This window comes from Triplophysa rosa, linkage group LG9, assembly GCF_024868665.1.
Source record: "Triplophysa rosa linkage group LG9, Trosa_1v2, whole genome shotgun sequence".
NCBI lineage: Eukaryota > Metazoa > Chordata > Actinopteri > Cypriniformes > Nemacheilidae > Triplophysa > Triplophysa rosa.
The window spans coordinates 15,110,971-15,134,598 of record NC_079898.1 but is presented as its reverse complement, the minus strand read 5'-3'; the positions used below and the strand labels follow the sequence as shown (position 1 = coordinate 15,134,598).

Here is a 23,628-nt window from a genome sequence, read left to right as displayed (position 1 = left end):
TATAGGGTACGACTGTGTCAGACGTGCATATGAATGTGATGCTTCCAGCGAATTCTTTTAAATATAAATAAATATAAAGATTTTTTGTCTGTCCTTATGAATTTAAGCAATAGCCTTGTCGTGTTTATGTTGTGATTGTTTTATCATGTGTGCACTTTAACTGAGATTATTATTGTAGGCGATAACTGATGTAAACTGGAGAAAATCTGTAAAATCACTCTGGGTTCCATTGGAGTTTTTGTTGGCTTTGAAGCTCCTTCCCCAGCCTTCATCATCATTCTCATCAAGTTTTTCGACATTTGTTCCCTCAGGGGCACTACTTTAAGACAACTTGAATGTTTTGTTTATTGTGCACTGTAAACCGTTACCAAGGGTTCATGGTTTGCATGGACCCATTAGCTACACATTGGCTTAAAATATCCTTCCTTCAGAACAGACTTTCCATGAGCACAGATTTCAAACCGGGCACTTCCAGGACTCCTTTGCTAGCCAAGCACCTGCCATTGAGATGAATAGAAGTGCTAATGGATAACTTTCTCCAGATTTTATGGACCTCCCTATGCTGTATATTATTATATCACTTTAGCACAGCCAGAACTATGTATTGACCAATCCGCATCCAGGGCAGAAATGTTTCATTTTATCATTTCCATTTTAAGAATTCAGCATATTCGTGTACAGTATATAAGATGCACTCTGTCCTCCTCTAATGTCCTTTTCTCTCCAGCTCCCCAGGTCTTATATTTCCTCATGGGCAGTTAAAGATGATTGGGCAGCTCGAGTGATGGTCAGGTTGCCTCTTAGTGCTCCTTCCACACATTCAGCCGACTCGGACACCTCACTTGGATGTTTTATTGGAAAATTGGAAACTGTGGGTAGTCTGATGGAATAATGCTGTGTAGATGCTTTCATTGAGCTTGTCTTTTAGTCTGGGCCTTGGTATCCATGGTTACAGGCTCCTCTGCTTGCAGAAGACCCTGAGGAGTCATGGCTTTTTGATTTACCCAGAGAAGAGCAGCCTGGAGCACAAATGTCTTGTAATAAATATCAGATTGGATTTGCGTACGCTGGATATGTGTTTAAAGAATCAGTGAGGTTTATGTTGAGTTTGAGGCTTTTAAAGAGACAGCCTGATATTCAGAAAGTTATAATATTTTTGTCAGCATTTGGATGACAGGCCGGGCAAGGATGTAACTTCCTCAGCAGTTTATGGAGCAGCGCAAGTAGACAAGAGAAACAGTTGTTTTACTGCATATTCTTTTTGCATGCTTTTTTTTTAGATTTGAAATATCAGTGTCATTTATTTTGCTGAAAGATGTAAAGTCATTTTCTGCTGAGATTGGATTGACAGAATGACTTCATTTTCTAATTTCAAATTTATTGTGAAATTGGATACACTTATCTTAACAAAGAGAGTTTAATGAGTTTCAAAAGAGATGTGTCATTAGTTGTGGTCTCAAGATTGTCCTATTCGTGGCTGTATTAAAGTGATAGTTCTCCCCAAAGTGATAATTCTGTCATCATTTACTCACCCTCATGTCATTTCAAACCTGTAAAGATATTTCGAAGAAACTTAGTGATCGAACAGCACTGGCACCTATTCACTTCTATTGCATGGACACAAAACCAATGCAAGTGAATGGGGGCCAGTATACAACATTCTTTAAAATATCTTCTTTTGTGTTCTTCAGAAGTAAGAAAGTCATACAGGTTTGAAATGACATGAGGGTGAGTAAATAATGACAGATCACTTTTAAACCTTTAAACTTACTCATAAATCTTGATCTGTTTGCTCAGTTGTCTGACTGCTGGGGATTGTGAAGGATGTGGTCAACAATTACTTTTTGATGATTGTAAATTAACTACAATAAAACATTGACCATGACTTTATTACTGTGCCACCTTGCCGTCCACAATCGGCTAGATACTTAAAGATAATTAAGCCTCTTTTCTTTATGGGTGGAAATCAGCAGGGACCTGCCATTGTCTTGTATTGATATGGGGGGCATGAAATGTTGAACACGATCATGTTTCTTAGCTCAAGGTCTTGCATTCTATTTGCTGTGAGTGAACACACACATTGATCGTATAGAGCTTGAATACACGGTGAAATTGGTTTGGCTTAAAGTGTCTGCTCTGTGCATAGATGTTGAGCTCCAGTTTATCTACCTAAAAGATTGACAGTTATTTTGTCTCTGTCTTCTGAACGTTTTAACTTGATTGATTCAGTTATTTATTCTATGCAAATCAATTTGCATGCACATGTGTATTGAGTTTTAAAGCATGTTTTCAGGCATATAATAGAAATGAGCTGCTGTCAGCTGGTTTCCAGCGAGCTCTGCCCAGTGCTGATGCATCAGAAACGCATTCAGATTGACGTTCACTGGCAGCTTCATGTAGCATTTGTCTGTAATTTAAGCGTGGCAGAAGTAATAGCTCCTCTAATGATAAATGAAATGGAATTTGTCATTTTGGTATTTATATGTGGTTTGGCTTTGAAATAGGTTTTTATGTGAATTCATCCCATTTAAAGCTGTACGGCTGCTCTAGTTGTGAGACCGTAGACAATTCATGAATGTATTAAGTTAAATTACTTAAAAAAAATAAAAATAAAAAAAAATAAAAAAAATGTGTCTCAACACCCAACATTCATCCACATCCATTCAGCTGTTCTTTGGGTAAAAAGAATGTGTTTTACACCTCTATAACACCAGTCACATGTAATGTAGGACTGTAAAGTCATCAGAACGCAACAGTGTAACTTTATTTAGCTTTTTGGCTGCATGACTGCTTTCATTGCACAGATGCCCTTTAAAGAGCAGCTAAACAAACACTTCAAATAAGCTGGGTGTTACCGTGTTACCATTTAGCAGATGCTTTTCATCCAAATCGACTTACAGCGCTTGCTGGCAAGACCTTCCATTAGAAACCTGAAATCAGTTGTTTTGCTCAAGGACGCAACTGCGATAGAAACTGAACCTTTAGTGAAATCACAATTCTGCATTGAGCCAGTGCTGCTTTGAAGATCGAACCAGATTTTTATTTACTGGCTTGCATCAGCGTTCCTGTACCATTTAATAATTCGTTCCTGAATATCGTACAACTTGAGGCAGTAGAAGTTCTGCAAGGACGTTTGATTGTTCTACCGTGGAGACTAACATTTGATCGTCCTTTCTATTCACTTTTTACTAAGTGACTTCACACTTGGCAAGAGCGGTTCTGAATCTTAAGCAACACAAGTTGTGTGGATCGCTCTGGATAGAGACCTACTTAATGTACACCGGTACAGGGGTTTTAGGTGCTTAATTGGGGTCTTGTGTTCTTGTAGGATATGCGTGTGGAAGAATTGAGTGTTCGTTCAGGCACACTTGACAAGAGCTGGTCAAGTCTCGCAGCTCTGAGCACAAACGGGGTGGTTGATCTCTCGGCAGGTAATTGCAGTAACTCTGTGATGGTGGGCTTGATTAGCTGTCTGTGGGTGGGTGAATGGACATTTTGACTCTTCAAAGCCTCTGTGTTGTGGCCAGGTGCTCTTTGTTTGTAATACCTGCCCTGGGCAACATGCTAATGGTTTTCCGTCATTCCAGCAGTGAGAAAACAAGGTAGTTTAGCTGTGTTTGACTTTGTGCACCTCTACATATTCATCCTGTTATTAACAGTAAATGACTCTAAATGAATGCAATTTCCTCTTCAAGTAGTAAAGCTTTTTTAGTAGACTTAAGTAAAATTTATTCAGACTGTACTGTAAACTGTAATTGCATTTGCTTGAGGGGCTGGACCGACTTCTTGGGTTTTATTGTCTTTAGAGCCTCCACACCCAATGTAATGTTGTAAATTCGGTACAATGTAATCATTACATCTCGCAGCCAACTTTCAGGCAGCGTGCGGAGGCGCTGGATCTGCTTTGATAAACATTAAACCATGTCTCGTGCCAAGGATGTACTTTTTAGAAATGAGAGTTTCACATTTGCTCCAATCTAACATACAGATAATAAAAACATAACACGCTTGGATGAAACTGCCAGGCACTGTCAAGAAGTGGATGATTTGTGAAAGGACCATAATTATATAAAAAATACAGCCTACTTTAGAATATGAGGTAAAATCTCACAACCTCTCCAGTCTGGATGAAAGTGTTTGGAACAGGCTGGTTTTGTTATTGACTGTCTACTATTGAGGGTTACATCCAGTGTTGCAACGTCAACAGCAGGCTCTTAAAGCTTGCCTTCATGAAATTGACTTTTAGGTCAAATTACTTTTAACATTACATCGCCTTTCCATATTGATTGCCTTTTAATAAATTATGCCAGCCCGTGGCTTGAATTTTGCATCTATGCAATGTAGGCTTTTACTTTGCTATGAGTAGGACAGTTAGTAAGGGGGTGCTTCTAAACAAGTAAGTTTTACAGCCCTACTGTTGTCTTTAGTGCGTGCGCGCGCACGTGTGTGTGTGTCCTTTTGCGTCATGTGAGCGTGTGTGAACAGGAGTGAATTTATTCACTTTGCTCTTCATACTTTTCTCTTTTATAAATTTAATGTATTGCTTATAGTTAATGTTTCATGTACAACGGCTTAGTAACAATGAACATTTTAAAAAGCGCTATAACTATTGAGTTTATGCATGTACTATATTTTCCTAAAACAATCCAAGTTTTTGTAAACTATATAACCCATGCTATTATATAAATAAACTATAATTCATATAGCCTAGTCTAATATAATCCTTTTATATCTTGGAAAAATATGTAAATAATTTTTAAATCTGCTTTTGGTTTTTGGTCATTTTGATTCTGCTTTTGGTTGTTAGTAATTTTGATTCAAAGTTCTGTAGGATTTGTTTTTTTTAACCCGGAGACAAGTCTATCAGCACACTGATCATTGGACTGGGTTGTTATAAAGTGTCCTGTTGCCAAAAAGATACCCGCTGCACCCATGTTCTCAAAATACTGCCATAAACCCTCAGTGATAGTGGCCAAGTATCTGTTTTATCGATATTTGTTTTAAATTCCCCTAACCTTGCTCAAAATGAAGAAGAAAAGAAGGAAGAAACTACTCAAACAAATTACATTCAGCTGTCACGTCTTTGGCGACAGATTCCCATCACTGATCAAATTGAATCTTTAATTAAGCTCTGTTTCACCTGCTTTGAGTCAGATTCGAGGCTGTGACTCACTTCATTCTCCAGTTCCCAGCATGACTCTAGGTTTCTTGTGTCTGGCTTGAATAATTGTCTCTGTAGACAGGTGAGGCTGAACCCTCCTTGAGTGATTCCATCTGTGGGGAGTTGAGTGCCATGCGATGTCAGCTGGTAACTGGCAGTCAGATCACGCTCAGTCACACACGCTCAGTCACACACGCTCAGACACACGATGGAGCTGCACAGCTGGACAGAAAAAACCAGCACAAACTCTTAGGCTTCAAAAACAACCTTCTATGTCTGGAGCTCAGACTTCGCTGGATTGCTCAAGCAGTCGAATGTGTTTTGGATTTGTCGATGTTGCCGTTGCAAATATTTGCATACTGTCACTACATCCATTTGCATTTGAGTGTGTTTTGTTTGGCAGATGCACTTTCTTTCCCCCCCAAATTTAAAAGCAGAAATATAAACTGAATTATGAAATGTGGCTACATGGTGCATATGGTTCTGTGTGATGTCACGACACGTAGTTGAACACAAACACAGAAGTCAAATTGAGTGTGGCTGAATGTCGAGATGGCTGTATTGAAAGATTGATACAGTGCGCAAGAATACGAAAACAAGCATGTAGGGGTATGGTGTTAACATGTTAAGTTCCCTTTTATATAATGCACTTTGGTACGGTGTGCTTCTACACCATGCACTACGGTACAGGGTACTGGGCAAGCGCATGCGCCGGAAAAGACATGAGCGGTTTTAGGGAGAAGCGGTGTGTGCTAGGTTTGTTGTTTTGCACCAAGCTGTAATGTTTACACGCAATAAAGGGTGCTAACCGAAATAAACGTTGTGTTTATTGGACGTAACAGGCAGCAGGCCAAATCAAAAGATATTAGAGCCTTCACTCTGTCGATTCTGGCACTCAAAAACACAGCAATATGATATTTTAAACTCCTTATGTAGCCGACTCTGCTGATTTGTATTGGCCGCCTACAGTTTTCCCCTTGTTTCCCTGTTGAAAAAAACAGCATATGCTGGATTAGGTATGTTTTGATGCTGGTTTGACCATTTTAAACCAGCTAAGGACCAGCACATGACCAGCTTAAACCAGCATCAAAACATACCAAACCAGCATTTGCTGGTTTTTCAACACGGTTTGCCTACAGCTAAGGCCGTGACGTCGGCTCAAAAGGGGTCTGTGGAATCTGTTGCATTTGACACTGTATTGTCACAACTGAATACATCTTTATACCACCTAGCCCTACAAGCACAATAAATTTGTTCACAATCGTGTTGTCAGTAAGTTGTCAGGGCTCAGTGCTTGGGCCGTTGCTCTTTTCTGTATACATTACATCCCTTGGCTCTGTCATTTGGAAACATGGCTTTTCCTATCATTGCTATGCGGATGATACACAACTCCACTTGTCATTTCAGCCTGATGATCCGACTGTTTCTGCACGCATTTCAACATGCCCGAGCGACATTTCGCTCTGGATGAAGGACCATCACCTGCAGCTGAACCTTGCTAAAACAGAACTGCTTGTAATCCCGTCCGACCCTAAGATCCATCACAACTTCTCCATTCAACTGGGCTCATCAACCATCACATCTTCCAGAACGGCCAGAAACCTGGGAGTGGTGAGCGATGATCAGCTAAACTTCACAGATCAGGTTGCCAGCACCACTCGGTCCTGTAGATTCATCCTCTACAATATCAGGAAAATTAGACCTTTCCTATCCGAGCATGCTACGCAGGTCCTAGTCCAGGCTTTTGTTCTGTCCAGACTGGACTATTGCAATGCGCTACTAGCTGGACTTCCTGCTTGCACAACCAAACCTCTACAGATGATCCAGAATGCAATGGCAAGAGTGGTCTTCAATGAACCGAAGAGAGCACACGTCACCCCTCTCTTCATTAAGTTACATTGGCTCCCTATAGTCGCTCGCATCAAATTCAAGACTCTGCTCCTGGCCTACAAGACCACCACTGGTTTGGCATCCCCATATCTTCACTCACTAATGCAGACTTATGTACCCGCCAGATCCTTACACTCTGCAAACGAACGACGTCTTGTGGTGCCATCCCAAAAAGGTAAAAAATCACTCTCACGAACCTTCTCTGGATCGGTTCCACATTCGTGGAATGATCTGCCTGCTGCTACAAGATCAGCAGATTCTGTGGCCATCTTTAAGAATCGGCTGAAAACACATCTCTTCCGTCAGCACCTGACCGATCATTTCTGACTTCTATATCTTTTCTACTCTATATATATATATATATATAAAAAAGCTTCGCTCTGTACACTGTAGTAGGCTTTGCGAGACATGTTTTATTACACTTATGCTTTTTGTTTTCCTAATGTTGACCCAATTGCTTCCATTGTTTACCCAACTTGTAAGTCGCTTTGTATAAAAGCGTCTGCTAAATGACTAAATGTAAATGTAAGTTTCCCCACCTGGTATTCAGCCACTGAAGTAACGCACCGATTGGACTCCCTTGTTAAATCTATTACATTGTGATGTAAATGAAAGATGGCTGCAAATTGTTTCACTGTGTTCTCTACTTGCCAGCACAGTGTAGCTTTAATGAGATTATTTCAAGAGGTGTCAGGCTGCGGTCATGGTCAAAGCGCTTTTACCACATCGAATGGTTAGCCCTCGCATATGGGTCTGTCAAAAAGTGATGTCGTGCATTGAGCTGTGATGAAAAATGTATTTGGTTTGTTTTGACACCCGACAGTAGATTGCTAGTGTCGCCTCTGTGGAAACTCATTTGTTCCACCCTGTAGCACACGGTAATGAAGGGATTAAATAGTGCTTTTATTTTGTGCTGAGGTGAATTGAATCTTGTACACTTTCATGGCAGCTGATGATGACAGCGGTTGCGAGAAATGTTATTACAGAGTAGCCACCCTCTCAATCATTTGTGCCCCCAGATTAGAACGCTCTTATAAATGTTTATGGTGTTGTGTCCCTTTCCTTGATTTGTAGAATTGAAAGTACTTTAAAAGTGACCTTGTCTTTGCTGCTCTTTAGATTATTTAAACTTAAGTTTCAAGAGGTTACATGTTGCTTTAGGACAAACTCCAAAGCAATAATTGCCATTTGCCAAAAACCGGGCCAGAAAATCTTGTAGACTCAATCTAAAGTGTTTGATATTAGCAAAATGACATTTGAGCAGTTAATGTATAGCACACTACACAACATAAAACGTCTTTAACGTTTTTATGTTTTGAGTTGGCGACTAGTCTATTCTCTAAGCTCAAACAAATGTGATGCATTGGGAGGCATGAGTAAAATAAATAAATAAACATCAAACTGCTCACCATGTCTCCTCAAACATGGCAGAATCCACATTTCCTGCTCTTTTTCTCCTGTTCTATGCAAATCAGTGCAGAAATGAACGCAGGCTCTTCCTTGGAGCTGTTTTGATACAAATAAACATTCTCGTTGCTATGGTTGTGAGAACCGGTTTGGCTATCATAGCTAAAGTTGAGGTGGCCTTGATCTGCAATCGGTTGCGTAGTGTGCACAGGGTGACAAACAAGAGACGTGTCTAAAAAATATATGAAAATGAAGTGGTCAACAATATGTGTACCTAGAGTGCCGCAGAGATGATGTATTTTTGTAGGCCAACTCGGAAGTTAGCGCCACACTTGTTCCCTCTACTGAAAGCCTATGCATTTTTCCAATAGACAAGAGAACAAAGGTTTATGCTGTTTTGTCTATCAAGATAATGTTTAGAAATTACCAGAACATTTGTTACTTTTGTATTCTTAATACAATCGCCAGAAGTAAAAGGCTAACATGAGGCTACAAACAGACTATGCTACGGTCGCTCGATATCAATGTCACCACCACCAAGCCTTGGACAACTTTTTCAAACTTTAAAACGTGTTTCCTGGTAAGTAATTACTCCGTGAATGAATCTCCATTTTCCTTGTTTTTTTTTTTTAGATTTGTGCCCATTATTTGTGAGATTTATATGTGTGATGACGCCTAACCAAAGGATGTAGTCACTTTTAGAAACTTGTTAGCAACCACTGTTTTTAAGACCCAAAGCTTTTAAAAAAATCACAAGCGGCTTATAACTGGTGTGTTTTATGTCATAGATTAAAACAGGAAAATATTGAGAGGTTTTGTTAACCACTGATCTTATTTCAGGCAATTTACCAAAATCCCATTCAAACCTATTGACTGGGGCGATAGAACCGGAAGTGCTAAAATGCTAACTCGCTTCTGGTGTTTGCATACAAAAATATGTCATCTCTGCAGTTGATGTAGATTGTAAATTCCATGTTCTGTAAACTAAGCTTTATTTTCTCAGTATGTCAATACCAGTAGCTCATAATAGGACATGGGCTGTAGAAGACCAGCTGCTGAACGGACAGAAAAGCTTGGCTTGGACGTTCTTCTGTGCTCAACGTTCTCTCCACTGGCCACAGATGCCGAATTCCATAACGTCTAAAAATGCTAGCATTTGTTAAACGTTGCTTCTGATTTTTATCAGCTTACATACATTCACTATTCTTAATGAATACTTTGCGGCACCATTGTGGTTGTAATCCTCAGTCGTGTTGTCCTAGGCTTGCTCACTTTGGAAATGGCTCTGCTAGCTGATTCCTCTTGTCGAGCCTTCACATTTATTTACTGCTGACCTTGGCAGAGGGTCAGCTTTGAATTATTACTAGCCTTATATGTTGTTCGTGCTTTAGTCAGTGGAGGTTTCTTACTCTTGCTCCTGGCCTTGACGTGATTGTCAGAATACTCATATTTTCCAACACTTGTTGTCAAGGGAGATGCCAGGGCCTCCTGTAGATTGGCTAATCTTCACCAGCTTTTTGTTGGCTCAGGGCCGTGGTATGCCCTTGTTTTGTGTTGGAATACTGTTTGCTCAGGCTTTATTCTTGTGTATATAATCTTTAGGACTATGAAAGTGCCAACATTTTATTTTAGTTGTCCATACCAACAAATTCCCAGTTATTTTACTGTACAGACTCTGCTGTTTAACATTTTGTACACTCTTAAGAAAAAAGGTGTTTCAAAAGGTTCTTCAAAGCCTTAAAAGAACATTTTGGTTTCACAAAGAACCTTTAACAGCTGAAGAACCTTTGTTGTGTAAAAAGGTTCCGCAGATTATAAAAAGTAAGAAAGAGATGGTTCTTTAAAGAACCTTTGACTGAATGGTTGTTTGCGGAACCAATATGGTTCTTCTATGGCACGCTGTGAAGAACATTCTAAGCACCTTTAATACTAAATTATATCCAAGTACTGTATAGTCTTAAAAATAAAGATGCCACAGATAAAAAAAATGTATCAATTCTCAATTAAAGAAATTAAAGAAAGTTTTAGCAATCTTGTTTTGTTAAAAATGTATATAACAAAACTAGTAATGCAGATTAAAATATCAATAAAAAATAAAGTTTTTAACAAAATTGTGTCGTTTAAAGCAACAGAAATAATAAATAAAAAATAAGAATAAAAATGTTTTATTTTATCTTTGGTTGCTAAGTACACTTTAGCAGACTAATCTTAATAATGAGTACTTGATGAATGTGGTCATAAGACAAAACAATTGTTGTCATTGTTTCATTAATAAGTCATGCATTTTATCCATCATTGTCAGCCGTGTTCAGTTATCTAGCCTCAGTCCATTCTTTGAAAGCAGTTTATTGCTGTCATTTGTTTTTATAATGATTTCCGTGGAGAAAGATTTCTTTGTATCACCTCGCTTGATTTAAGGTTCCCTGATATCTTCTGCTGGATTTGCTCTGAAAGCAAATGAATGGTTTTGATCAAACTCGCAAGACAGAAAGAGATCCAACAAAACATTAGCTCGTGGTCGTGAGGTCTGTGGTTACTATAGCAACAAGACCCTAAATGATGAGCTTTTTATATTGAATTATATTAATTATTTCAATAGACTAAATTAGATTTTTTTTAGGTATGGTTGTACTTGCTCCTAAAATGTCCTCTGTCATTTTAGTTTTTACATATAGTAAAAAAGATAACATATTATAAATTGTACTGTAGTACCAGACGCAGTATAATATGAGCAACACTGACTAACTACATCTGCTCTAACTGCTTTCTTACTACAGCAAATTGCCCGATTTGTTCATTCTCCCCTGATGCTGCTGCTTTTAAGCACACAATATGCCTGTACATTCACAATCTTTATTTCCTTTTCTTGGCAGGATGACTGGAGTGGTATTAATTCAAACAGAATACAATCACACAGCAATGCAGATGACAAAGCCCACAGCCTAGAGACCCTTCCTCCAGGTAAGTGCCAGCCTCACACACCCCTGTGCATAATCAGCTCAGATCAGGATTAACCTGCTCTAATAATTCACGTTTTTCTATCCCAGATGAATAATGAAGCGTTTCTTATGCAAACCCCCAAAGAGAAATTTCAATGAACAATGTGCACAAAACAGGGCCTTGGATTTTCTTTTGAATGTAGTGTCTGGTTATATTCTATATTTACAGGGAAAGTAGGTGTAGAAATCATCCCTCAAGCATCTAAAGATGCACTAGTGATTTGAGAGGGATTTTTGTCTTTAAGTCAACAGAGTATTCGTTATTTATGTCTACACAGGGTAAAAACTTTCAAACTGAAATCATGTTTCCACAATACATTTGCACTTAATATGCAATTCTAATTAAACATATAATAATAATAATATAATAATAAATCATTTTCACAATAATTTTTTTTAAACATTTTAAGTAATAGCAAGTAGAAAATCAGGAAAGTGGCCCAGAAAGCCCTCATATGGAGGTAGCTTGTATATAACACTTGTACACCTAATACAGTTAAAAAGTGGAGACCTCATTTACTTCTAATGTAACCTAAATATAACGTGCAAAGCTGTACAGTGATCCAGTTTAACTGGGCTGCTTAAATATCAACGTATGCAGAGTTTTTATACACGTCCAGCATTTTAAAGCAGTATTGTTGTAGAGAAGAGTGTATTATTTATTAAGCTAGTTAGTTTCGATGAGGTTTAGGGCTGGAACGATTCCTCGAGTTACTAAAGTAATTCGAAAACAAAAAATCTTGAATCCTCAAGCTTTGTTTAATCCATTTAACTACAGTACACACGGAGCTACCTGCTAAACTATGGTCATGTTATGTAAGCACAGAAGATGCTGCAGAATAAATTACAGAAAAAAAATTTCATGTCCAGTTGTTCATGTTTTTTCTCTGTCTTTATTAAAGAGCAATACTAAATATACAAGAGAAAATAAGACATGTCTCTTAAAATGCACAACTAATTTGTTTCCTTTTTAGAAAAATTTACATTTTTATTGCCGAAATTGCATACATTAATATCGCTTAAATTACAGCATGCGCCCATTCTGGACAAAATTAAGATATAGATCATGTCAGTGTGTGGTGCTTTGGCCTGGAAGCTACGAAGTTCATATTTTTCCCTCGTGCGTGTGTGTATGGAGAACACTTGGTGTAAAATCTTGCAGTGTCAAGTGAAGTGTGGAGGTCACCGCCGAGACTCTCTGTTCTCCTGTGAGCAGCTAATTAGTCTGATGACAGCCCCCTGCAATCCTCTGCCACGGGACGAGCTATCGACCTCGCAAGGAGAGATGTGTTTTCGTGGGGTGCTCATGAGCTTTCAGCAATGTTGGCCGTTGTAATGGAAATGGCAGACTTTGATACTCTAAGTTTCTGTTTGACCTGAAGCACCATAACTTTAAAATAAGCATGTAGGAGCGAGATGACCTTTTTCTAATCCTCCTTTCACAGCCATTGCAGACGGGGAACTTTATTTGTATTGTGTGACAGGGCTGTAATCAATGTGACTGACACTTTTTGGTGGGTTGGTGCATTGCAGCTCAGTGGCGTAATTAACCTCTGCTGTATAACATGTAGTTTCTCGGTTTCAGAGTGTAGTACTTGAAAAGACTTTCAATCAGTGTTACAAACATATTTATGAAAAACATTACTTTGCCTAGCTTAAAGTCCGGGTAAAGAGAATTCTGAGAATTGTTTCTAAATACATTATAGATGTTAGAAATGTATTGCTGAAACGCATTACAAAGACTAAGTATGTAGTCCTGAATTGAATTTTTTGGGGCGGGGCTAAAACAGGGATCAATGACGAAACGGAGCGTCCGAGCACGCATGGCCCCTCCCCTATCACTAGAGTGCCTAGCATCAGGTGTCTGATCAATCACGACCTCAGGGTTGTAAGCCCTCACGCTCTCACTCTGCACAACTAAACAAATCTCACGCCAAATAACAACCAAATGGTAACGCAGACGCGAATGGACGGAGGAGAATAACGCGATCGGAAGGAGGATCACTTCGCGTGATTGCGACGTTTAATTAACAAATTGCGGGACGAGCAGATAATCCACCCGGCTGGTTCGCTATCAGCAATCGCCGCATCAACCTTATCAGCTCAAGAGAGAACCACTACAAATAGACAAAGCTGTTTTACCTGCATTCTCTCTACAAGTCTTCAGGCATCCCTCCACCACCCCGGCTCCTCACCACGAGCCCGTTTTCTCCCGCAGGACAACGGGGGAGCACTCTGAGTTCGGGCTAATACCGGGCCCGGAGCCCTCTCCCCGGACAGCACGCCGATGTCGCATACCTTTTACCCTGCATTATTATCTGCGTAGACGAACTCGTGAATTATCTATTGATGAATATGGCGCATTGACTCGCGTGTGTTTTAATTCAAATCCTCCCATAAAACGTATTCACATAATTCACATATAGCCCACTGGGCTGGGGCTCAGGTTGAGAGACGTGAGTGGGCGTGGCTTCAGCGCCAACAGCGGACATGCCCCCTGCTTATATTGTATAACTTATTTTAATTTACTTGGATGTTTTTTCTCCATTCAAATTTGGCTGGGCGGTTAATAACACACTTTTCTGTTGTCTGACAAACTCTGAACACATATTTTAACGTCACAGAAACTGCTGTATATACATAATTATGTAATATATGCAATGTAATCTAGCAGTTAGTAAATAAATAAATGTATTGTTTGTAACTAGCCGTTCTGTGTTATATTTGAAACGTTGTCCTATGTTCATTAACAGTTCTCGTGGCTGTAATTTTGGCCTTTGAATCCGTGTTAACGCTCTGTTGGATGTTTGACATCAGAGATCTATAACTGTCAGGCAAGTTGTCCTAATTACAATGCAGAAGACGTCTGCCAGAGCCCAACTAGATTAATTGCTTATAGTCTTTTGTAATGATAGATAACATAATCGAATTCTGCCACATGTTTCTGAGGTCTAAGTATCATCCCAACCATCTCTGCTGTTTAACTCAATGACAAGCGTCTGTTAGTGGCGACTGCCGCCGTGTCATTGTGAAGCGTGAGCAACATCTAAATGAAAAATAATCATTATCTTACTGAGAAGAGCTGAGCTTGTGGTTCGGAAGTCTAAAGCAGTGCTTGATGCAATGACTCCATTTGGCATATATCCTCATATTATTATTTGGCAAAGGTCCACCGTGGCAGATTCACCTGGGTTGTTATGAACAGAAGATCTACATCCAGCTACTTTGGTATTTTTTTGGCAGCCGTGATTTTGTAATATAATGATGGACAGTGATGCATCTGAGGTTTTTTTATAGCTTGACTCAGTGAGAGTTCTCAGAAACATTAGTCATTTCAAGAACACATTAGGCCTTTAATATTAAACATGTTTTTTGCAAATATGAGTACTAGAATATACTGTTGAGACAAAAAATAGACGAAGTGCTTTGTACAGAAATCAATTCTGTATTTAATTTGTAAAGAAAAATCCTATTGAAAACACAAACAGTTTATTCTATTGGAGAGATTTGGATATGCTCCATGTGTCTAATGGTCTGTTTGTGATGTTTTACAGGGAAGGTTAGGTGGCAAGACTTTGATCAGGATCTGTACGTGGGAGCGACTGCGGTGAGGCCAGGGCAGGATCCCTACGCCCGCAACAAGTTTAACCAGGTTGAGAGTGACAAACTCCGAATGGACCGCAGTATCCCTGACACAAGACATGACCAGTAAGACCCTGTTTTTCTTTGCCTTCAGTGCTTGTTCCTTAAACTTAATCTATTTAAGTTACTCTCGTATCTGAGTGTGTGTGCAGACGTGCGCAACACAAAACCCAAATTAGAGCAGGCATTCGATTAATCTGTTATTTGAGTATTCCATTGATTGGTTTTTAGAGTATTCGATTGATTGGTTAACAGAGTATTCGATTGTTCGGTTAATTGATCGGTTAACAGAGTATTTGATTGATCGGCTTGATCGATAGATCAGCTAACAGAGTATTCGATTGTTCGGCTAACAGAGTATTCGGTTGTTCGGTTAACGGAGTATTCGATTGTTCGGTTAATTAATCAGCTAACAGAGTATTCGATTGTTCGGCTAACAGAGTATTCGGTTGTTCGGTTAACGGAGTATTCGATTGTTCGGTTAATTAATCGGCTAACAGAGTATTCGATTGATCGGCTTGATCGATTGATCAGCTAACAGAGTATTCGATTGCTCGGTTAACGGAGTAAACGATTGTTCGGTTAACAGAGTATTCGCTTGATCGGTTAACAGAGTATTCAATTGATCGGTTATTCGAATATTTGATTAATCAGTTGGTTCTATAGAGCATTTTGCAAGATATAAACAACGTTGGTCCAGAAGCACTTCCTGTTTCAGTTTTTTAACACTACGTTCACAAATGTTGGAGAAAAATACGTGACACTAAACATTTACAACGGAATCGAAATGTTAAACAATCCAAGACTTAATTATGTATTGGAAATAAAAAAAAAAATAGTGCTTCTGGACCGGTGCTGTTTATGTTTTGTTATGTGGATTTCTGTGCCAGTGTAGTAACAGCTTATCTTTAAATATGAAGTCTGTAATATTAGGATGTTAAAATACTTTTTCCTTCCTCCGCTTAATATGCAGAGAAAACCAAGTTAGCCTTTCGTAGATTGATTCCCAAGAGAAGTGTAAACAAGCATTTCAGCTTTAAAAAGTTTTATCCATGTTACATAATGTTCGTCCTCTATTACAAAGTTTTCTCCATTACCTAATATAATCTGATGAATGTTAGAAACAAGAGTTTCACAGCTATTACTGCTTTTATAGGAAACAGAAATTCATGTACTTATGTAGATTAATATTGGATGTTTTTATCACAAAGCGAGGCCTGTCATTGAATGGGAAATGCTTACTCTGCACAACGACAAAGAAATGTGCAAACTCCCTCCAAAATCCTCCAGCAAAACCCCAGCATTGTTCATTTTTCTTGTTATTGTTTTCTCAGGTTGGCACAGTAACATTTGTATTCAGGGCTTAAATGGTTGTCAGAGATGCCACGTTTGAATTCACAAGAATCATCAGATGCACAGTGATGTATTTGAGCATGGAGCTTAATGTGTACAATAAATTAGAATGAGATGGCCTCATAGGTGCAGTAAGTGGTCCTGTTATTATCATGTGCTGTATCCATTTACCGTGTGTTGAAGTCAAAGGTAAGATCATTTAGTCCAGAGTGGACATTTGATGGAACATCATATTTGCTGGTGACACTAATAGGATTCTGTCCCTTGACAGGTGGCCACTCATCACTTGCTGATACGATGAATCTAGTAGTGTATTGCATCAGATGTTAAACAAAACTATTGATGAATCAATGTTGAGAATAACCAACATAACATTGATTCAACATTAAATCAATTATCTTTGCTATCTGGGTAATCATTTGAGTATTAGAAACTGAATCATGAGTTGGAATCATATGAACTCTGAAGGGTGGAAAATAGTAATCTAAAACAAATTTATTGACTAAAGCAAATGTAAAAAATATTTTAAGCCAACATGTAGTCACCAGACATTTATTTACACAAATCTATCTCTCTGGTGCAGCTTGAACCTGGCTTAATCCTTGAATTCCAAAATGCTTTAGAACCCATGAGAAATGTTATCTGGACCCTGGACGTAACATTATTAGAGCTGCACTTAGCTGACACCATATCATATTGATTGCTCGAGAAAACACGGTTTCCATCAAACACTCATGCTGACATGTTATTATGTCCTGAGATCATCACTGCCATTGTCATGATTCAGAGAGACATGATATCTCACACAAGCACTTGGAACTGCACAAGAAACACATTTCATCAATTTTACTCGTCTCGCAAGGCTGATGTAAATGCTGTGGGGGTTTGGTAGTGCTTAAACAAACAGAAATTGGTCCCACAGCCTGCGGTTGTCTGAGACTTAGCTGTGGGCTATGATGAATTAGCTTTCTTTTTTGGGAGTGTGATGTTAGGCAGAATGCGGGTAATTGCTCACATTAGTTTAAGGCTGATGGATGTAAAAAAAAGCTTTAGTTTTGAAATGTTTTTTTTTCTTTTTTGTCAGATTGTCATTTTTAGTTTTAATTATATGTTTCAGGAGCAGCTTATATAACACTTGTGGCATTCATTAGTCTAATAAAAGGTTAATGGTAAAACAGCAGTGATTTATGTTTTAGAATCTGTTAAAAACACTGTAATATTAAGGTAATAGACACAAATCAACACATTCTCCCCTTGTGAAAGATAATCCTATTTTTGGAACAATCAATTTGGCATCTACAATATGTATACGTATCTATGGTTTAAAGAGGCATTGTAGACATGCAAATGTCTTCACCATTGCTAGTGTGCAATGGCAGGGTTGGGCTCCCACAACTGATTTACTGTTGACATTGCGGAAGACTTGTCAAGGAGCGGGACAGTCCTGTTGTCGCTTCTCTGTCCAACATAAACAGGCTGCTTGGGAGATGCTCTCCTCTTAGGAAATTGCCCTCCCATTGCAGAGGGATGAGCTTGACCCCTGTTGAGAGAACATGTAAAAATAGTCTTCTGCAACTTTTGAACTGTTGGAATGTTCATTGTTGGCGTGACTGTTGTTTACATGCGTGTGCACTGACTTTCACAGTTGTCAGAGTTCCTGACCTTAAGGCATCCCTTGAAAGTACAATTTGTGATTCAGATGTTTGTTTCGGTTTAAAAAAGCCAGCCTATAATTCCAGGAATTCACATACTGTGTGATCTCTGACCTGAACATTATGTCTTAAACTGGTTTGTGATGTAAACAACTCACGCAACTGACCAAAAATGTTGACATTAATATTTTATTCTATTTGATTTGTTATATTAATTTTTTGTTTATTAATTTTTTTTTATTTTCAAGCTTTAATTTAAGGCCATTAGTAGTAATAGTAAGCCTGTAACAAGTCTTTTTTTTTACTTCTGTTCATCTTTTCTTTCTTCGTCCTCTTGAGCATGACCTTTTAAGCCTGGCATTTTCAAAATTGCTCTAAAGCGTCTGCGCGCAGTCCTTTTCTCACAGGAGGACCACTGTGTGCATTGGCCTGTGTCTGCTTGGCCTTTGGGAATATCACACAGTTCTGCCAAGCACTGCAACTGCCAGAGTGATCATGAAGTCATCCACTCATAAGCAAACATTTACCTACTCTTGTATGACTACTACCACACAGACAGATGTGTGTATATATACAAATAAATTACATGAAGCGGAGAACGTTACCAGGGCAGATGTGCAAAGTGCAGGTATTGAAATGTCCATTATAATAGTGCATGATGAGTAAAAATAGGATTGTGCAAAATGAGTGTGAATATTGATGTTGGTATGTATATTGACTTTGAAATAAAAAAAAAGAAATTTGTGATTAAAATGTTAAAATTTATATTAAAATAAAAAAGTTTTTTATTATATTCATCAAGCAACTAATACTACTATATTTTTATATACACCTATATATATATTTTTCAAAATATTTATATAATAATAAACTTTTTATGTTTTAACACCTTGCTTTATGAAGAATAGCATCAGAATCACAGTGTAAAGCATGTTTGGGTCACTTGTTACTACTTACCGTTGTCCAACTTTTGTAAATAGTCCAGTATGAGATATTAATAGTCAGTCATCAAATCCTTTGTAAACATCACAAGTGCAGAGGTTTTACTCTGTAATTGCTACATTTATTTGACATGTTGGCTTGATGTCGTAATATCACGTTAGCTGGATATCTGTTTTAGTCATTTGGCACGGAGTGTTTCTGGCATGGATCTTAAATGTTGTTGACGTCCACTATAGGGTGGTTTGTGTGATTTGTTCGGACAAAATTCAGACTATAAATGGATACGTGTTTGGCATCGTAGCATGTGAGTGAACAAAAACAAGAACAAGATGTTCAGATCATATCACAAAGTTTTCTTCTCATCTCTTGCCTGAGGTGGGGTATGGTCTAAACAGCCATTTCATGTTTTCATTACTAACAGAATCAGTTGTTAACAAATAATGTCTGACTGTTATTGAAGGCACTTTATACACTCCACGAGTCTGAGTTTCCTTAGTGTCCAAGGAATCTCTCAGGTCCATCTTGGGGTTGTGGTGCAGGCTTAGAAGAATGCAGCAAATTGCATTTCCAAAGGCAAACCTGAACCCTTCCAGAGTATGCTTTATAAGTTCTCATAACATTCTCAGCTTTTTCATTTTTTGTGACTGTGAGGTGGAGAGAATGGAGCTTGCAACAGCACACATGCCGTCTGGCGAAGCAAAAGCTTTTGCAGAACTTTGTTTTCCCCTTGTCAGAATGTTCTTTGACAGTGTATACGCACATATAGACACTGAAACGACATACTATAGATAATGCTGCAGAAAGCCTAAGCCAGCCAGTATAGAGGAGAGCAGATGGAAAAGGCTCATTGTATGACTAAATAGACCACCAAAAGGAATTCACTAAAGTTCTAGGATGGAAAAATACCCTGCATTTAAAGGCAGGGTGGGTGATCATGTTGGTTGGAAATCTCTTTACATCCTGACAGCAATCAAGAAGTATAGTGGTCAAATAATATTTTTATAATTGTATATTGTCTGTGAAAGGCGTAGGACCAAAAACGTTCGCCCAATCAAAACGTTCTGGCCGAATGCTGTGACTGGTCATGTGTACATTTTCAGCCAACGTATTTTGCATACCACTGCGCACCCTGTTCAAGCAGACATCATACGTCATCTGCGCCGCAGCACGATCACTTCCGCTGTGTCAATGTAGGGAGAATGGCGGACAATCAGCAACAATCAAACTTTCCTGCGGAACCGACAGCAAGTAAATCTACAAAACAAAAGTCAGCTTTTGAAAAAGCAGTGACGAAAAAACGTCTGGATCATGAAAGAGGAAAAAGTCGAATTAACATCAGTTCAGCTTTTACACGATGGAGACAGCTCCGGCAGGCAAAGGGTCTGAGAGACGATACCATGGTTGCTCTCTTTCTTTTGGACATGTATGTACATGCTTCAAGAAGAATTTAATGGATTTAGTTTGTAATTCATTACGTGGATTTACGAAATACATTTATGTGTTTGGAGGAGGCGTGGCTTTGGACAGCGAATCGCATAGAGGGTGGGATTGTAATTTCAGTGCTAGCAGGCTAAAGTTAGCACCTTTCCTAATCAACCACCCCGCCTTTAAGTCTTCTATAATATCAGATCGTTTAATGGTTCTTGCAGACTTACAAGCAATTAAACACTGATGTAACAATGATACACAAAAGCCTGTAGATCTCAGTACTGAATGAATACTTATATATGAAATGAATGCCTTAATATTAAGAATTGAGTTATGTTAATGGGTAGATTCCCTGCAGTGTGCCCATTAAAAACACATGTCCAGTCATTCTGAGAGTAATGGGAGACGTGCAGATCTCTAGGTTTGACATTGGTATATTTGCTTTGGTTTTACACCTGTTGTGTTTCATATAAAGGTAATAATCACTATGGCCTTATCTTCATGACTGTCAGTGATGAAATCTGGTCCAATTGTTGACGGTAAATATCTGGCAATTAAACAAACAAAAGTAGCTGTCAGTATATAAATAAGGGAGATGACTGAACTGGATTTAGCCTCTTCTAGTTTTAGTCATGACACATCTCTGCACATTGAACTGATGCTCTTAACAATTTTTTAAAGGTGCAATGCAGTAACTGCCAGTGCGACAAGTTTTTCTTTTTTTTTCGCACCGGTGCGTCTGCCAAACTGATCAATATATATTTTTGCGTATTATAAATTTAACATGCAGAAATGTTATATTGCGCAAGTGGCACATTCAGTCACTCATTTTTGTCTTCCTTCTTCAACCATTCACTTATCTATCAGTGCCTCTGCCCCCAAAGACGTAGCCTAATGCGCGGGTGTAAGAGGCGCATTTACTATTTAATGCTATTTACTATTTAATGCTATGATGAAGGGGACCAGTGAAGCACTTAATCTTGCAACTGAAATAAATATGTTTTGCTTCCTGCGGAATAAAAAATTTCCCCGGCTAAGGTACAAAACAGCAAAGATAACGAAATGTGTTGCGTGTACTGTATGCATGTGAAGCTAATGCAGGAAACATGACCATAGTGTGCGAGCTCGTCAAGGGGCAGCAGTATAATAAAGATCTTGGTTTATAATGTTCATCAAACAACAAAGGACGGGCCCAAAAACACTCACTGATATTAAAGGAATTGTGTTCTTTTATAGGAGTTGTTCACAACAAATAAAGGAAGAAAGTAGCTTTAAGAAAGATGTGCTTTAAATATGGTAAAGTGTTTAAAAGAGAGTTTACATATACAATAAAAAGAATTAAATCATAAACAATGATTTGTATTCATTTTTAATTGATTTTTTCATGTAAACACAGATTATTTTTGCTTACCTCACCCCATGACTCTGGTGCTACCAAATTCAGGGCTGATGCCACCAACTGAATAACTTGGTATCACCATTGCCACATCTCTCTAATGTTAGTCTAGAGCCCTGCAATGTGTAATTTTTTTGGAGGCTCTATTGACAGACATGCAATATAATTTACATATCTATGTGTTCAGAGGTGTATAAATACCTTGCATAATTAAGTGTTTTTATTACCTTAGATTGAGCTAGTCCTATCTAAATGGTATTCGCCATGTTGTTTCTGCAGTAGCCTTAAACAGACAAACTGCTCTACAGAGCGCGTTTAGTAAATACGTTATCTCCTTCGGCAAAGAAGCGAAAACGTGATAACATCTTAGCCCTGTGTCAGCCACCGTGGTGCTTCGAAAGGGAGGGGGGGAGCTGTTGGATGCAATTCGTAACCTCACCACTCGATGCCGCTAAGTTTCACAAACGGGACCTTTAAAAGCTTGCATCTTTTGCAAACAAAAAAGAATATTAAAAAGAGATATTTGTATATCAGAAATGCTTGCTATTGTTCTGTTTCTTCTGGTATTTGTTATTCTCTTGCTGTTCTGACTGGTTCATAAGTGTTTTTTGATTTACTAAAATCAGACTATACTCTTTCAAGCTTTTGCCGTCAGTATAATACAGCAGAAAGAGCTGTCAGAGTAATTTGCAGTAGTATGGTATTCCATCTGTATCGATGTGAAGAATGCACAACAGAACCAGTACCAAAGCTATCAGATTTTACCTGCAGGTCTGAACAAGTCCCAGACATGACTTTTCTCCTGAAGATGTGCTGATGCTGCACATGACATTATTATCTGTTGTAAGTCGTCTTATCTCTGCCCTTTCACCATCCTCTGGGTGAGCAGCATTCCCAATCCCAACCCAACGTTCACGTTCAGCACATAAGGACAGGAGAAATCTTCTTGAAAACTGCCATGAGGCCTTTTTAAAGGTCAGAACGTTTGAGTTGTTGGTTTGTTTGTTAGAATGCCAACCTTTTGTATTTTCACACAAACGTGTGTTTTTCTTTCGATTTCTGCACCATTAACTTCTATTAAATATTTACCCTGAGCTGAAGTTATTGAGCACATTTGCCCATGCTGGTAATAAGGAGCACATGCTCTGTTTACTCTTGGGAGCGTCTGCTTCTGTTTTGTTGCCCCTGATGGCAGCAGGCCACGTGTCTTAATGGAAATGTTTTTTGGCGAGGATGGTCGTCGCCTGTGTCTGCTGTCCAGACCGCACCACTGCTTTCATTAAAACAGTAGACCTGCTTACTATTTGACTAATGAATAGCATCTTTATAAACGTGTCTGTTTTAAGGCTGTCATTCGATTGAAAGTGTAAATAGAATTATATTATGTTTATAATCAGTTCTGTCTTTTCAGCATCAGTTTGAGATTACTGCTACTCCAGGTTGTTTTTGTATATATTTTGTATTTAGTAACAACATACTGTAGTAACAAGTAGTCAGCACTGACTGACATCAAACATTTCTACAACTGTAACCCTGCATATATTTGAGAATGTATCTTGTGCCATGCTGGAAGGTTGGGAGGCCAGCGAGGGGAAGTGTGCAAATGGGATATGCTCTAAAAACCCTTGTCTTCTAGTTAAAGCAGCTATTTTACCAATGATCTACTGAACAGTTACTGCTCTCCAGACCTGTAGCAAATGTGTGCCGGCCCCTTAATAATAATATCACTGGAATGTCCAAGAGAGTGACTATCTCACC

General features: G+C 38.7%; 1 protein-coding gene across 2 annotated transcripts in view; it reads left to right on the top strand.

Moving 5' to 3' along the window:
* galnt2 (UDP-N-acetyl-alpha-D-galactosamine:polypeptide N-acetylgalactosaminyltransferase 2) overlaps positions 1–23,628 on the top strand; it is a 62,829-nt gene that overhangs the window by 19,427 nt on the left and 19,774 nt on the right. For both annotated transcript variants that reach the window (XM_057341429.1, XM_057341430.1), the window contains exons 2-3: positions 11,332–11,419; positions 15,012–15,165. In XM_057341429.1, the coding sequence (XP_057197412.1) occupies positions 11,332–11,419; positions 15,012–15,165 (242 nt within the window). The remainder of the gene's footprint in view (positions 1–11,331; positions 11,420–15,011; positions 15,166–23,628) is intronic.